Genomic DNA, 16,024 nt, shown 5'->3' with positions numbered 1-16,024 from the left:
GGCTCTGCCCTCTGGATTTCCCATCAGGGGCCTGTGAAGCCTCTACTTGTTTAAACCACTGTGGATCAGATGTCCTGTTACCTCCAACCAAAGGCCCCCCTAACATGTACAATTACCCTCAGAAAGCATAAAACCACTAGTCTCAAGCAGACAGAGACCGAGGGTCAGAATGAACCAGAGACAGATGAAGCAGACAGCCAAGGGCTTCTTTCCCTTCACCCAGGGTACGTGAGGGCTGAATGATGGGCTGTAGTGGGTGGTCCACGAGCCTCCCGACTTTGGAAGCAAACTAGTGTGTAAGCGATCCGCCTATGACCCTGTGTGTAGGGAGGGAACCCCACTGTCAGGATTGTGGGGAGAGCGGATGGTGGTCAGGACTCCCTGAAGGACCGGGGTAGGGAGCAGTGCCTTACCTAGGCTGCCTGGGCGGGTCGCGGCTCCCCCCTGCCAGGCCTGTCGGGGTGCTGGAGCCTGAGGAGTATAACTTCGGGCGGTAGCCCTTGGTCTGGCCAGCAACCACAGGAGCCGGTGAGACCTCCCGCCGTCTGTCTGCGTGGTGGGACCGCCCGGCGGCCTCCCGTCCGCCCCCACAGAGGCCCATGGTTCCCGGAGGCTTGTGTGGCTTGGCCTGCCGAGGAACCTTGGCCAGGGACATGCAGCTGGGGCTAGAGGTGTAGAGGGTGGTGTCAATGCCGCTGTCGCTGGAGCCCCCCTTGGAGAGGGGGTCTTGCTCTGGCTCCAGGGGGTCCAGGGGGTCCAACCAGCGGTCATCGCTGTGGCTGCTGGATGCGTTGCTGGAGAGGGTGTTGCTGCTGGAGTGACTGGAGTACGGAGGCTCCCCCTGGAAGGCGAGACAGTGTGTCATCCCAGACTCCACAGCCGGGGCACGGACCTCCCCTCCCGGTGTCCTCCCCACCCCTAAGCTCTGGCTCCCACACTTCTTGGCCATGGTACCTTGGGTGAGTGACAGAGCTCTCCCATGCCTCAGTTTCCACATCTGTAAAATTGGGCCATTGATAACCTGCCTCGTGGGCCTGCTCGGAGGCATCGCGACATTACATGTGCAAGGTGCCGCCCATAGCACAGGCTCAACCCACACAGCTGTGTTCCTGGCCTTCCCTCCCGGATCCATCTCTTCCCCGCCTCATTAAGGCATCTCCATCCTGTCAGCCACCCCAAGCAGGAGTCCTGGAGTCACCCTGGACCCTGCTTCTGCTCTCACACCCATGTCCAGCCCCACAGCAAATCCTGTGGCCTGCGTCTTCAAAGGGGACCCAGGACCCGCCACCTCTGGTCCTCCTTGGCTCCACCCCGGGCCCATCCACTACCACCTCCCACTGCACCACGGCAACAGCCTCCCTGCTGTCCTCCGGCCCTCAGTCTGTTCCCTACATAACAGCCAGAGGGAGGCTGTGAACACCTGCCCCGTTTCATATCCCTTCCCTGCTTAGAACCTTCCTGTGGCTTCACTTCACTCACAGGAAAAGCCAGAGTCCTCCCAGAGACCCTGCGCTATCTGACCCCACGTTCTGGCCTCTAACCTCATCTGTACCCTCTTGCCTGATCCCTCTGTTCCCAACAGGCCTCCTGACTGTTCTCTGTGTGGGTCAGGCCTACCCCCACCTCAGGCCTCGGCACCAGCTGCTCCTTCCGCCTGGAACACTCTTCCTTCGGGTGTGTTTGTGGATTGCCCCCTACTTCACGCAGGGCTTCATCACCTCCCCAGAGGCCCTCAGTGACCACCTCACCCTACAGCAGCAGTGCCTGATGCTCTCTTTCCCCTGAACTGAGCTCTGTTTCTCTCACACAGAGAAGACCAGCTCCTGGTGTCACAGAACGTATGTGTTCATCTGCTTCCTGCTCACTGTTCCCACTGGGAAGTCAGCTTTGTGGGCTACAGAGACTTCCACCTGATCCTCTCTTCTTCCCACCCAACCTGCCAGAAAGAGGCAGGGTCCAGGAAGAGGGCTCTGAGGCCCTGAGGGACAGCGAGCCTGGGTTCTAGAATCGCTGCTTGGAAAGAGGCTCACTGGCTGGTTCCAGACCTCTGCTGGAGCAGGGGAGGTGGAGATGGAGGAGGTGCTCACGTGTGGCGTTAAGAGGCCCACACTCCGTGACACCGCCCAGCCCACAGCGGTCAGGGAGACCAGGCAGCCGGCTCCTGAGGCCCTGGCTCCCCGGGATTAGGCAGGTGAGGCCCAGACTCACTTTGGAATGTCTGTTGGGGGAATCTTTGCCTGCTGTGTCCTGCCTGGAGGTCTGCTTGCTCCCGCTGCTTCCAGCCATGGCGGAGAGCCGGGCCTGGGCGGGCACATGCCACAGAGGCTCTGCAGGAAGACAGGAGACATATCATCAGTTAGAGGTGACTCAAGCCCTGGCCTGAGTCCACCTGAGGAATTTGGCCCTAAACATGGTCCCACCCCCTCTGCCAGCCTGTCTGCTCAGCTCCCACAGGATCAGGGCCCCATCAACTTATGTCCTGGGGTATAACAGTACTCAGTAATGAAATACTTACTAAGCACTTAGTATGTGCCAGACACTACCCTAGAGCTTCACATGGGTTAATTTGTTGAAGCCTGAGGACTATCCTCCATTGTCACTGCCAGAGAAGGTTGAGCACATTTTCATCCTTACTGGCCATTTGAATTTTCTACTTTGCAAATTACCTGTTCATTTCCCTTTCCTCTTTTTCCATGGGATTGACCTCTTTTATCCTATCGGCAAGTAGTGTTCTTTATGTACACAAGGTAGCAATCCTTTGCTGGTTAAATGGGCATAACTTATATTATTAAACAAAAAGGGAATTACACTAAGCCTGGTCCTACAATGTGACTTCTCCCTTTACACTATACTTACACTTGCTTTTGACCTTACAGCCTCATAATATTATCTTCATGTAACCGAACATAAAGTTACATTGTTTTTAACGGCTGTACAGCATTCCATCATGTGAATGGATGCCACTTTTTTTTAATATAATTTTTTAAAGACTTTCTTTATTTGTCAGAGAGAGAAAGAGAGAGCACAAGCAGGCAGAGTGGCACGCAGAGGCAGAGAAAGAAGCAGGCTCCTCAACGAGCAAGGAGCCTGATGCGAGACTGATCCCAGGACCCTGGGATCATGAGGGCACCACCCTGGGAACACCCGAGCCGAAGGCAGCGGCTTAACTGACTGAGCCACCTAGGCATTCCTTGACGCCACATTTTTTTTTTTTTAAAGATTTTATTTATTTATTTGGCAGACAGAGATCACAAGTAGGCAGAGAGGCAGGCAGAGAGAGAGAGGGGGAAGCAGGCTCTCTGCTGAGCAGAGAGCCTGATTCGGGGTTCGATCCCAGGAGCCTGAGACCATGACCTGAGCCGAAGGCAGAGGCTTTAACCCACTGAGCCACCAGTTTCCTACTGATGGACATTCAGGTGGTTTTTAGTTCTTCCTTACAACACTTTTAGGGTGGCCCTTGAGCAAGTGTGGGACTCTTTTGGGATAGAACTCCACAACTGGAGCTGCTGGTTCCAAGGTAAAATAGGTTTAAAATCGGGACAGCTGGTGTGGGTGTAAATGAGTCTACATTTCCAGGCAGTCAATGTGCCTCAACTCTGCAACTGACCTTAAAAAAAAAACAGACAAAAAAACTGTACAGCTTCAGGGGAGGACTAGTTAGTATCTACCAAACACGAATGCACGGATAGAGGACAGAGGACTGGAGCCTTGGTGGTCTGACCCCAGAGCCCACACACTTTTGATCACTGCTATATTGAAAATAATGGTAATAAAGATGACTATATGCACATGACCTGTGCTAGGTATTACCACAACTGCTTTGCACACATTCCCTTACTAAGTCCTCCCAGTAATGCCGCTGGGTGGATATTACATCACTTCTAAAAGATGAAGAATGTCAAGACTCAGAGAGGTTACATACCTAGTCCAAGGTCACAGAAAAAGGGCCTCAGACTTGTGCTATCACCTCTGCACCCTCTCTGTGTTTCCCCAACAAGGACAACACTGGCAACGATGGAGAGTACATGCTTCCAAAACAGGAATCATCATTCTCTTAATGATGGGTTGGAGCCTGTGCTGAGAGGGCTGGGCAGGAGTGATCTCACTGGGCCCCCAAATCATGCAGGAAGGAAAGACAGTTAGGGTGTAGAGGAGGGACTGTAGAGGAGGGACCTGAAGCCGGGACAGATGAGGTCACCACTGAGGTCACGTTGGCCGACTCTGAACTTCCCACAGGGCCTGTTGGAGCCTGAGCTCACGACCACATTCTGCTGCCTCCAGGCAGCCCCAGTGCACTGTGGGCTCAGGTTCCTGGCCAGGAAGATTCCTGCTCTGGGTGCGCTGGGTGGAGTGCTCAGGGCCACCTCAGAGAACAGCCTGGTTGGCACAGCCAAGGGTGTTCTGTCCGCATGGTGGCGGGGAGACTGCCCACTTCATCCACCTTTGCCACCTTCAGAGACGGTTTTCCTCTGTGGAGCATCCCACAGGCCTAGGAGGTACTGGTTTCCTGGGAGGTGGCCGGATCATGCTGGAGACCATGTTTTCTACAGCCGAGCCCACAGTAGCTGCATCCAGCCTCAACTCCCACCTGTTACACTGGTGATTTCCATTCTCCCAGACTACTCCTGGGAGAGGACCGGCCTGGACTACTCCTGACCTCAGACTTGTCTATACAGCTGCCTCTCAACGCCTCCTGCTGAACGTGGCCAAAGCCAACTCCTTATCTCCCCCCAAATCTGCACCGCTCACTGTCTTTCCTGCTCAGTCCACGTGGCTCCCCGGTATCACCCCTGACTCCCGCCTCCCATATCCATGTAGAAGATCAGGAAATTCTGTCAACTTTACCTTTAGAACCTGCCCATCTCCCTCACCCCACCCCTACCCTACAAGAATCTGTAGCCAGAAGGCCCCTATGAACATCCAAGTCAGATCCCATCCCTCCTCTGCTTGGAAGGACCAAGCCCCTATCCCACTTTGAGCAAAGGACAGAGACAGAGACCTCCCCACAGGCTCTAGCCCTGTCACTTCCCTGACCTCAGCCTCTATCACCTCTCCAGCCACAGGCCTCATTACTGTTCCTCCAACACTCACGGCTACCTTGGTATACCCTGACTATTCTCTTTCCCCTGAATCTTCTCCTCCCAGCGGACTCCTTTGCATTTTTCTAGCCTCACCTGAAATATGATTTGCTCAGAGATTCCCCCAAACCCTGACCATCTCTTTCTCAGCACTGTATTATAGTTTCCACTTGTTAGCATTCCTGTGTGCATTTATCACTGTGTGCCCATTTGTTGTCTTTCTCTCCACCAGCCTGTTGGCTCCAAGAAGGAAGGAAATGTGCCTCTCTGGCTCCCACTGTGTGCCCCTGGTGCCCAGTCTGGAGTTTATGATTAGCAACATGTCAAATGAACAGAGGGATGAAGGGCTAGATTCCTTCCCTCCTGGGCTATCCCAGGGGCCTCCGCTCTGCCCTTCACAGACCCTGGTAACTGAACCCTTCACTGGGTCTCTGGACCAGCCCCTGATGACCTCCTGGCTCTCCTGCTAGAATGATTCCGCCTTGTTATGCTGGGCAAGTGACAGACATGAATTCGGCTGACTCGGGGCAGCTGGTGACCCAGGGGCCACCTTCCCAGCCTGGGTGCTCTGAAGCCAGAGAAATGCTCACACCTGGCAGGTGAGGGGCCATGGGTGGTGTCTGTGGACATTGGGGGCTGAGGGGTTCTAGCACCCAACAGGTCTTGGTTCCATCACAATTACGGAGGTACCAGCAGAGACCTCGGACCAGTGACTACCTTCTCCTGGGCCTCACCTTCCTCACTTCTAAGACGGGGCTGTATCAAGTACCCACTATGTCGTTTTCCTGAGATGACTGAATAAGAGGGCACGGGGAGGGGAACCTGGGTGGCTCAGCGAGTTAAGCCTCTGCCTTCGGCACAGGTGATGATCTCAGGGTCCTGGGATTGAGCCCTGCATCAGGCTCTCTGCTTGGTGGGGAGCCTGCTTCCCTGCCTCTCTCTGCCTGCCCCTCTGCCTACTTGTGATCTCTGTCTGTCAAATAAATAAATAAAATCTCAAAAAAAAAAAAAAAAAAAAAAAAGAGAGAGAGGACAGGGAGTACTGAGTATAGCACCAGGCATCTAACACATATGCAGAATCATACTGCTGTACCTATGATTACTGTCCTCTGATCTGGGTGATTCCCCATGTCTGTCATGGTGGCTGGTGCTCCCCAACCTGAACTGCCTTGTCTCTACGTCTTGAGCAGTTTCTAGGCTTCATGACGATTTCTAAACACAGACTGCCCTGATTCCTGTGGCTGGGGGGGCTGCTATTAAGTTAACTTGTAACAATCCCAAGGAAGTGAATGGGGAACCAAGCTCTAAGAAAGGAGAGAGAAGGGAAGGACAATGGGGAGTTTCCGTGACACCCTATTTGGGTGAACACTGGAAAAATATCCTCCCCGTTTTACACTTTGGTGTCATGAGACCACCATGAAACGCTCTTCTTTTTCTGAAAGGGGTGGGGAAAAAGAGATGCAGACCCATGTGTGCTGCAGCAGAGAGCACAGAATGGTGGGCAGTGGCAGTGGCGGGCAGGGCTGTACCGAGGGAAGCAAGCCAAGTCTGCAGGCCCCAGAGCAGAAGGGAGAGTGAGGCCTGCTTGCCCGAAGTTCAACAATTTTCCCTGGTTGAAGGGAACCACAGGGGTTGGGGTTCCAAGAATTCCCAGGCCACTAATCCTGGGACATGCAAACGCTTCCCTGCCCTGAGGGAGCTGGTGACATGCTGACGTGATCATCCCCCGGGCTGCCTGGAAATTCTCGAACGTCTAAGAGGACAGCTCCATGCCTCCCCCCTCTAATGTCAATGCTCTTGGACAATTCACTGATTTCTTTTCTTTTGAACCCACCCACTTATCTAGTAGTTCTCAGGCTTCGGAGGGTCTACAAGTTTGTTGTGTGGAATTACGTCAAATCTTCATCTAAGTGTACATGCGCACGATTAATCATCACACAAAGCAGCATAAACAGACCGAGAAGATGCTCGGTCTCATTGAGCCCCAGAAAAGCGCACATTAAAACCAAAAGGCGATGCCACTAGGAGCTCACTTATAGAATGGCCGAAGTGAAAAGGTGGGTGAGGACATGGGGCAACTCAGGCGCTCCAGTCTCTGGTGGGAGCGTGACATAGTTTGTCACTCTGGGGAAAGGTGCGGCAGCTTCTTGGAACGTTCAATATGTGACCCAGCCGCTCCGCTCCCAGGCAGACACTCCACCGAAGTGTGATTCGAGAATATCCCCCACAGCACCATTCTAAGCCATCCCCAGCTGGAAATACCCAAATGTCCAGCACGGACTAATAAGCTGTGGGTTGTTCATATAATGGGATACGCCTCGGAAACCACACTGTTCCACACAAGCACGAGGCCGACGCTCGAGAACGTGACCCTGAGCGACAGAGGCCAGACACGCACACATGATGCGTCTAGCCAGCAGGGGTAGGCTTCATATATGTGAAATGCAGAATGAGGCAGAACTAAGTTTGGCCATGAGAAGCCGGGCAGGGTGGCCTCTGGGGGTGCTGACTGGGAGGGGCCTGGGGGGCTTTGGGAGGCTGGCCGAGGTGGGCCTCTCGCCTGGGGGGTGGGGTGTGGGGCATTCACTCTGGGATGTGTTATCCCCGTTGCACACTGAGGACTGGGGCTCTGGTCTCGGCATTGGCCGTATAGCCACGACAGTGGGAAGCGAGCACAAGAAGCTTTATGTAAAGAAAATCCTCAGAACACAGTTGGTTCTGCTCCCCTGACAGCTCCGATTTTAGTCCGTTTTCAGCTGTTTCCCTGGGAGGTTGCCACCTCCGCACCACACATCTGCACTCGGGCTCCTGAGCGAATGCCATCGGCCGATGCCCTGTCTGGATGGAGGAGGATCGGGCTCCCAGGTCCCTGCTGCTTTCTCAGGTGACCTCCCTAATCTCGTGTGCGGCTCCAGCGGCTTCCTCTTGTGTTCTATCCATTGCCTACAGGAGGAGGGGTGTCCCCTGGCAGATGGGAAGCGGTCCCGCTGGGCCAGGCGGGCAGGCGCAGCCGGCCTGGGGAGGCCCTACCTGGCTTCTGACGCTCCATGGTGCTCTCCTGGCTGGTCAGGCCGCCCGAGGAGGAGTCGCCGCTGGACATCCCATCGTGGCTGAAGTGGGGGTCAAAAGACAGCAGTGGGTGTGGGGCGGCCGCATACCTGCAGGGGAGTGGGAGGCAAGCACAGGGTGAAGGGCTGGCGTGACAAAAACCACCTGAGCCAGAGACTTGCTCCCTGGGGGGGTTTTAAACACACTGGAGGCTCCGCATGGAGGGGAGGCTAGATGAGTAATCCTGGAAACGTGCTATTAGTGGACGGTCAGGAATGAGTCTCGCCTGGGAAGCATGCCAGGGAGCGCGGGTGATGCGGGGTCCACCGGGGAAGCAGGGGCAGAAGCCACCAGGGTGGAGGCCCTACCCACAGCTTCCTCAGGGGGCTTGTTTCTTAGCTGTGAGTGGGGGTGAGCTATTGTTAGCAGCCCCGCCTCGCAGGCCTGTCTCGGGGCCGAAGCATCTGTAGGCACAGGAGGCCTGGCCCCTTTCTCAGCCGGGGACAGTCCCTTCCCAGCCCTGAGCTGCAGTCTCCCTCAACTGTCGAGAGGTAGCTGCGGTAGACCTTTCCTCAGAAGACCAACCCTAAGCCTCAGGCTGACGCAGACACAGCTGTGACAACTGGCCAGTGGGCCGGGACTCCGTGCCTGTCCCTTTGTTGGAGGAAGGAGCTGCAGGAGAGCAGCTTACACTTGGGCTCCAGAATGAGGCAGAGTGGGGCTCGAACCCCAGCTTCATCCGTTCCTAGCTACATGACCTTGGTCAGGCAAGTGCTCGTTAGCCTGAGCTGCAGTTTCCCCACCTGAACAATGGGATAATGACACCTTCTACTTCACAGGACTGTAGGACGGAAGAAATACCGAAGTTATCTCCTGAACATGGATTCTCCCGGAGGCTGGCTCTGTTCACCAGCAGGGAGGCCTGAGATCTAGAGGAGAAACTGGCAGAAGTCAGAAAGCTCTCCCTGCGGTTCCACACCCTGGGGTGAATCCTAAGGGCGGGTCCAACATCCATTCCGCCTCAGATCAGAGGTATCATGACCAAAACCCTTCTCCCTGCCTGGGGTTGGTTCAGACACAGGCAAAGGACTCAATTTTGGCTAATCTGACGTGAAAGAATAGAAGAGCCACAATGACTCTCAGAAAATACACCTGGCCCTCCCCCTGGCAAGCACACAGTGGGACCGCACTTCCAGCCCCTTGCGACAGGCTGGGTCGGGGCTACACCTGATCTTGTCGGGAGCTGTGAGGAAGTGACTTGGAGGCTGCCCGGGCAGCCGGGGTCCCAGGGGGTCCCCTGCCAATCAGAAGTGGAGCTGCCTCCAGTGTGGGTGCGAGACACACCTTGGCTGATCTAAGCCACTGATGTTTTGGGGTGTTTGTGACCGACACGGGGCAAGGGTGCTGGGAGGGCTTCCAGGAAGTTTCCCGGGTCCTCAGAGAGAGGATGAGGAAGGACAGCTGCTCTTCTTCCCCCAGGTGTCGCTGGGGCCAGACAGAACACCACGAGCTGCTGCTGCCCTCCTGCCGCCAGCCTGAGGAGGTGGCCGCCACTGAGGGCAGAAAACAAGAGGTGGGAGGGACAGGGGCCTTGATACTGTGGCCGAAATGCTAGAGCCACCCTTCCCGGAGCCTGACCTACTTCTGAGACTCCTTTTCTGGGAGAGAATACGCTTGTAAGGTGTTGGAGCCGGCCGGATCCTAGCTATGTGCAGTCAGAAGTGCCCTACTGACACAGGCCTTGGACCTCAGAAGACTTAACAAGTCTCCCATTAATAGAGCTGGCTTTGTGATTTCTCATTTGGTTCCTTTTGTCTATACTTGCAACTCCAGGGTCGTCCTGCCAGCCTCAAGGCGGGGCTGTTTCCACAAAGACTAACTCTGAACCCCTAGGCTTTGTCTACTGGGCTGCAGGGGGGTGGGGGTGGGGAGGTGGGGGGTGGGGGTGGAAGGAGGAAAAACTTGTTTCTCCCCACCTGCCCAAACCCTGACCTCTAAGCCCTCCAGGCAAGGAAGACAGGGCCAAAACAAGAAAATGCACAGCCATGCACAATACTGACTTATCGGTCACCCAACTGCTGGTAGGTAATGCGGCCCCAGTTGCCACGGCAGGGAATTCAAGGGTCGATGTGTTTATTCCATTTTCTCAAGATGTCTGGATCAAATCCTGCGTGCCGAAGGAAAATGGCCGTGGCCGCTGGGGTCAGCCAGCACAAGGCCCGAGTGGAAGCTCCCCCAGTGTCCAGTCCCGGCTTCTGCCTCCGTAACAGAACCCCGGCCGTATCCAGGGCCGCAATGTAACCGGTTAACAGACAGCATTTTCAGGCTCTCCTGCAGTTCTGGCCGTGGGGATGAAAGCGTCATGTGTGACTTCCAGGAAATATCTGCCAGTGTGCTGTGGGTGCCTCTGCCTCATCTCCTCCTCAAGGCTGAAGCTCCAGCAGCCACGGTAAGAGCGCGGAGCAACAGGCCAAGGACGGCAGAGCTCGGGTGAGGGAGCCCAGGTCTCTGCCAGCATGTCCTGTCCGAGTCATTGTTTCCTCTTGTAGGCAGCTACACCTAATCCTAACGATAGACCGCCTGTACCTGGAAGGGTTTCACCAGGCTCTATCGCTCAGCTACTGTCCTGCATGAAGACAATCTGTATTTTGTGCAATTGCATAATTCTCAAACAAACCTTGTGAGCCTGAGGGAAACTGACTGGCTTATGCTGCCCATTCTTTGGGGGTGCAGATATGTCCCCATTTGGGGCCATTTCGATCACAGCCAAGGCATGGACAAGAGACTGGAAATCTGGACCCGTTCTTTACCTCAGCATGCACGGCTCTGGGCAAAACTCCCAGAGGAAAAGACCAGAGCTGTCCTCAAGCTCATCTGAGAAATGTTAATGTCTTCTATCTTTTCTTGGAAGATGACACCACATCAGATATAAAGGGTTTGGGTTTCAGTGAGAAACTCATTGATGTTTTTGGCACTATCTGGGAAAAGCTGCTGTGCTTACCGACCCGGGCAGGCAGGCAGGGAGTGCCTTTGGCTCAGCCCGCTTGGGCTACCAGGGTGCTGGCTTTGAGCATGGTACTTTCCTCTGTGGCCAAAGAGCAGAGTACCAAGACAGATGTGACGTGGGCAAGAGCCTCTCTGGAGGGGAGGGCTCCAGCCTACTCTGCCAGGCTCCCACAGGGACTGATGGGACAACTCACGGGTGAATTCCCAGATGACCAGGGAGAGGGTAGATGGATGATATAGCCATGATGGGCCACCACACCAACAACCATTAACCTTCCTGGTCTCTGCTGAGGAAGCCCAGGGTCCCCTGTGGTGGCCACCCCCCAACCATACAACTTGAGTAAATCCTGACAGTTGAAGATAGTCGTGCGGGGTCCAATGTGACCTGCAAGGGGATGGTTCAGGGGGAGGCAAAAAGACCCAGCTCCCTTCCTCTTAGATACCAAAAGAAGCTCTTCCCTCCTTTTCTACAGGGCACTGATTTTGCCTGGGGCACCAAGAGCCAACATGAGTCACTAGTGGAACCAGGTCTCTGAGGTCTTCCCTGAAGAATTCACCAGCCCTACAGCCGCTCCACCTGTGGACCTACTATGTGACAACACATTCCCTTAATGCCTCATGCCTTCTCGAGTCAGCTTTTCTGTCCTGCAGTCAAATGCCCCCTCACCAATGTACCACTCTATAGAGCTGGCAGAAAAAAAAGGGAAAGAAAAAAAAAGAAGGCCAGCCAGCTGGTCCAGTGAGCAAACATCTGGGGTCCAGTCCAGCCAGGCAGGCTTGCTGCGCTGGGCGTGTTATTCTGTCCTAACGCTCCATACAAAGTTCGGTGCTTCGCTCACTTTGTGAAAAAGGGTGGCCAATTCCTGAGGACGGGGATGTCATCTGCCAGCCTCTGTCCCCCAGCCGCCAGGACAGGCGCTCGCGGGGCAGTAACGGTCATAAATGTTAACTGGGCCTGGCACTTACTGTGTGCCAGACCCAGTTCTGAGTGCTCTACAGCGTTTTCCTCCGGGAACATTCTCAGTGCTGCTTGGGGACAGACATTTTACACGGGAGCAAACCCAAGGTGCAGAGAGGTGAAGACACTGGCCCACGCTCACGGGGCCGACAGAGGGCAGGCCATCTTACCACCCTGTCTCCCACAGAATCTAAGATGGGCCCTGGGACAGATTTTGTGCATACAGACCCCCCACAACCCTACAAGCTTGATGAATTTGGCAAGTAGCAGGCCTGCCAGAGACAGCAGGAGACAGAGGAGTCCCAAGCAGGGGACGTTCAGGTTTGGGTGGGAATGTCTGGCTGGGCTCCCACAGGTTCCAGGATGGCATGGGGCGGCCATGCGGAGGGGAAAGGGGAAAGGACCTAAGACTAAAGGCCACTGGCACAGCCTCGGCCGGTTCCTGGGCCTCCTGGCACAGGCTGGTGACTGGCTGTGAATGACACTTCTGAGGTTGGAGGGGATGCACCATGCTAGCACCCTTTTGCCAAACTCGGGACCCTGATGTTGACAGAGATGAAGTATCACCGTGGGGCTGGGACCCCAGGAGGGACCGTGTATCTCACTTTGATTTGGAGAATAAGCTCAGAGTCCTCTGTCAGGACAAGTCTTGCTCAGGTCAATGTCTGCTCTCCAGAGTCGCATGGGCCTGGGTTCCTGTCCCAACTTGGCCATTTCTTGGAAGAGTGACCCTGACCAAGGGGATTCATGGAGCCTGCTACCCCCACTCTGTCACGTGGGATAATTAAGTCCCCACCTGTGGAGTGCTTGGGAGCACCAAGATCACGTACATAGCTCAGCAGAACAGAGCAGGGGAGCCAGAAACAGACCCACACAAACATGTCAACTGAGTTCCTCTTCCAGTGATCTACTGCTTTAAGCAGCAAGAGCGATGCAATGGAAGAGGGAGAGCCTTTCCCAGAAACGGTGCTGGAGCAACCTGGACGTCAGTAGGCCAACAAGTAACGTCAACCTAAACCTCTCACATTACGTAAAAATGAACTCAAAATGGATCATGGACTTCAATGCGGAATACAAAACGATAAAACATCGAGGGATACGTGGCTGGAGCATCCGACTCTTTTATCTCAGGGTTGTGAGTTCAAGGTCCATGCTGGGTGTGGAACCTACTTTAAAAAAATAAATAAATAAAACTTCTAGGGGGAAAAAAAGGAAAAATCTTCAGGACCCCAGTCTAGGCAAAGAATTCTTAGACTTCACACCAAAAATGCGGACCCTCAGAGGAAAGCAATGTAACTTGGAGCTCGGCAAAGTGGACACCCTTTGTTCTGCTACAGACCCTACTGAGGAGATGAAAGAACATAAAGACGGGGAGAAAATATTTGCAAGTCACACAGCTGACAAAGGACTCGTGTCTAGTATATACAAAGAACTCTCCAAAGCTGAAAACTGTTGAATCCAGTTAGAAAATGGGCAAAAGACATGCATGGACACTTCCTAAAGAGATACACAGTTGGGGCACCTGGGTGGCTCGGTGGGTTAAAGCCTCTGCCTTCAGCTAAGGTCATGATCTCAGGGTCCTGGGATTGAGCCTCATATCGGGCTCTCTGCTCAGCAGGGAGTCTGCTTCCCCTCTTTCTCTCTCTGCCTGCCTCTCTGCCTACATGTGATCGCTGTCAAATAAATAAATAAATAAAATCTTTAAAAAAAAAAAAAGAGAGATACACAGTTGGCACATAAGCACACGGAAAGATGCTGGACACCATCAGCCTTTAGAGAAATGCAAATTAACACAACGAGACCTCCTTACCTGCCTATCAGAATAACTATAGTGAAAACCAGTGATACATGGATGTACACAGTGCAAAGCAATAACCACAATCAAGTTAACAAGCCCATCTCTCCTGACACAGAGTCACCTAGTCTTGGGGACAGCGCTGAAGATTACTCTTAGCAGCTTTCAAACGCATGGTGCAGAATTATTAACTTGAGGCACCATGCCTACACGTACGTTAGATCTTCTGAACTTACTTATCTCGTAACTGCAACTTTGTCCCCTCTGGCCCAAATCTCCCTACTTCCCCCACCCCAGCCAACCACCATACTATTCTGTCTTTTCTAGGAGTTCAACAACTTTTTTCTGGATTCTCCGTATAAGGGACACCATTCCAGTATTTGTCCTATTCTGTCTGATTTCTTTCACTTAAGTGTAATAACCTCCAGGTTCATCCATAGGAAGGACTTCTTTTCTTTATAGCTGGATAACATTCCATGGCTTGTATATATATCACATCTTCTTTATCCATTCATCGGTCAATGAAAGCTTAGGCTGTTTCCGTATCTTGGCAGGCAACTGTATTCTTGGGCATTTGTTCCAGGGAAAGCAAAATTTATTTTCATGTATGTTCAGAAGGTGCATGTTTGTAACATGCCCAAGCCCAGAAACCACTCAAATATCCTCTGAAGGGCAAATGGTTGGTTATCCGTACTGGGCTAGTTCCAGACCATGGAATCCAGCTCAGCAGTAAGGAACTGACTGCTGATACACACAAGGGTTTGAATGAACCTCGAGGAAATTATGCTGGGTGAAAAAGAATCTCCAAAGGATGTATACTGTGTGATTCCTTTTATATAACAGTTATAAAATGGCAAGAGTTAGAGATGCAGAGCAGATTAAGGGTTGCCAGAGATTAAGTATGGGGGAGGGGACGGTGTGGCTCTAAAGGGGTAGCGGGACGGAACTCTGCAGGGAAGGTACAGTGTACAAATTGTGGTGGTGGGTACACAACAGCACACATGTGACAAAACCGCACAGAGCCACACACACTCACCACACACACGTGTCCACGTGCAACTGGTGAATTCTGAATAAGCTCTATGAACTGTACCAATGTCAATGTCTTGCTTTGCTATTTGCATGGGGGAGGCTGGGTGAGGGGTTCGTGGAGCTCCCGGCACGTTTCTTTGCAACTTCCTGTGAACCTACAATTATTTCAGAAAGTTTAAAAATTAATAATAAAGGGAAGGGACACCCAAGACTTTGAAAAAAATAAATGCCCCCTGGATTTATCAGTAACATCAATCCCACCACCTCTGTTCTTGGCCAATCACTGGGTACCGGCTGCCATTTCCAGCCTCGGCCGCTGCTGCCACCCAGGCGCCTCCACACCCCAGACTCCTCTCCATTCCTCCTGCATTCCACCATTCTGCTTACTCCCTGCCTGTGGCCTCTGCTCTGTCCAGAATGTCTTTCTCCCTCCTTTCTGTGGCAAACTCCTGGGGACCTCTCAAAGCCCTGTTCAAACGCTGCCTCCTCCAGGCAGCCAGCCTAGACCTCTGGGGCTGGGCTGGGCTCCCTCTTCCAGGCCTTAGTCTATCAGTGCTCTCACTGGGGTGCAAATGATATCCGGGGCGCTCCCTTCACCGCAGCCAGCGGCACTGTCCACAGGAGCCCCCAGCGAGTGAGTACCTCAAACAGTGCCTGAGACCCCCTGCTGAATGAAAGCTGAATGGTGGTGGCCAGGAGCCGGAAGAGGAAGTCTGTTTTCCCCTATTTGACGTGGAGGCTGAGATCTGACAACGGTTTAGCTCAGTGGCTCTCGCCATGTGTTCCCTGGACCGGCAGCATCAGCCTTGTGTGTTCTACTCTCCAGACCTACCAAGTCGGAGCCTTGAGGTGGCGGGGGGGGAGGTACCAGCAAATGCTTATTTCCAGGTCCCCTTTGGGATGATCCTGAGGCACACTGGAGATCAGTGGACGGATCCCTGCTCTGACAGCAGGAGGTCTCATTTAGCCCAACTCCCGCACTCACCCATCCTTTCATCAAATAGACACCAAAGACCTACCAGGGTCAGCCTCTGTGCTGCATGAGGGTCACACAAAGACGCACTGGGAAGGCCCCAGAGCTTGAAGATGAGCGCACACACACGAGCA

General features: G+C 53.7%; 1 protein-coding gene across 1 annotated transcript in view; it reads right to left on the bottom strand.

Annotated features, from left to right (window-relative positions):
• Positions 1 to 16,024, bottom strand: part of SIPA1L3 (signal induced proliferation associated 1 like 3) — a 230,045-nt gene that overhangs the window by 39,581 nt on the left and 174,440 nt on the right. Inside the window, exons 13-15 of the mRNA XM_032842051.1 lie at positions 8,109 to 8,236; positions 2,209 to 2,327; positions 414 to 841 (exon numbers count right to left, since the gene is read on the bottom strand). Of these exons, the coding sequence (XP_032697942.1) occupies positions 414 to 841; positions 2,209 to 2,327; positions 8,109 to 8,236 (675 nt within the window). The remainder of the gene's footprint in view (positions 1 to 413; positions 842 to 2,208; positions 2,328 to 8,108; positions 8,237 to 16,024) is intronic.

This window comes from Lontra canadensis, unplaced genomic scaffold (genome assembly GCF_010015895.1).
Source record: "Lontra canadensis isolate GAN:19392208 unplaced genomic scaffold, GSC_riverotter_1.0 scaffold125, whole genome shotgun sequence".
NCBI lineage: Eukaryota > Metazoa > Chordata > Mammalia > Carnivora > Mustelidae > Lontra > Lontra canadensis.
The sequence above is the reverse complement of the archived record's forward strand: the minus strand, read 5'-3'. Positions and strand labels throughout refer to the sequence as shown.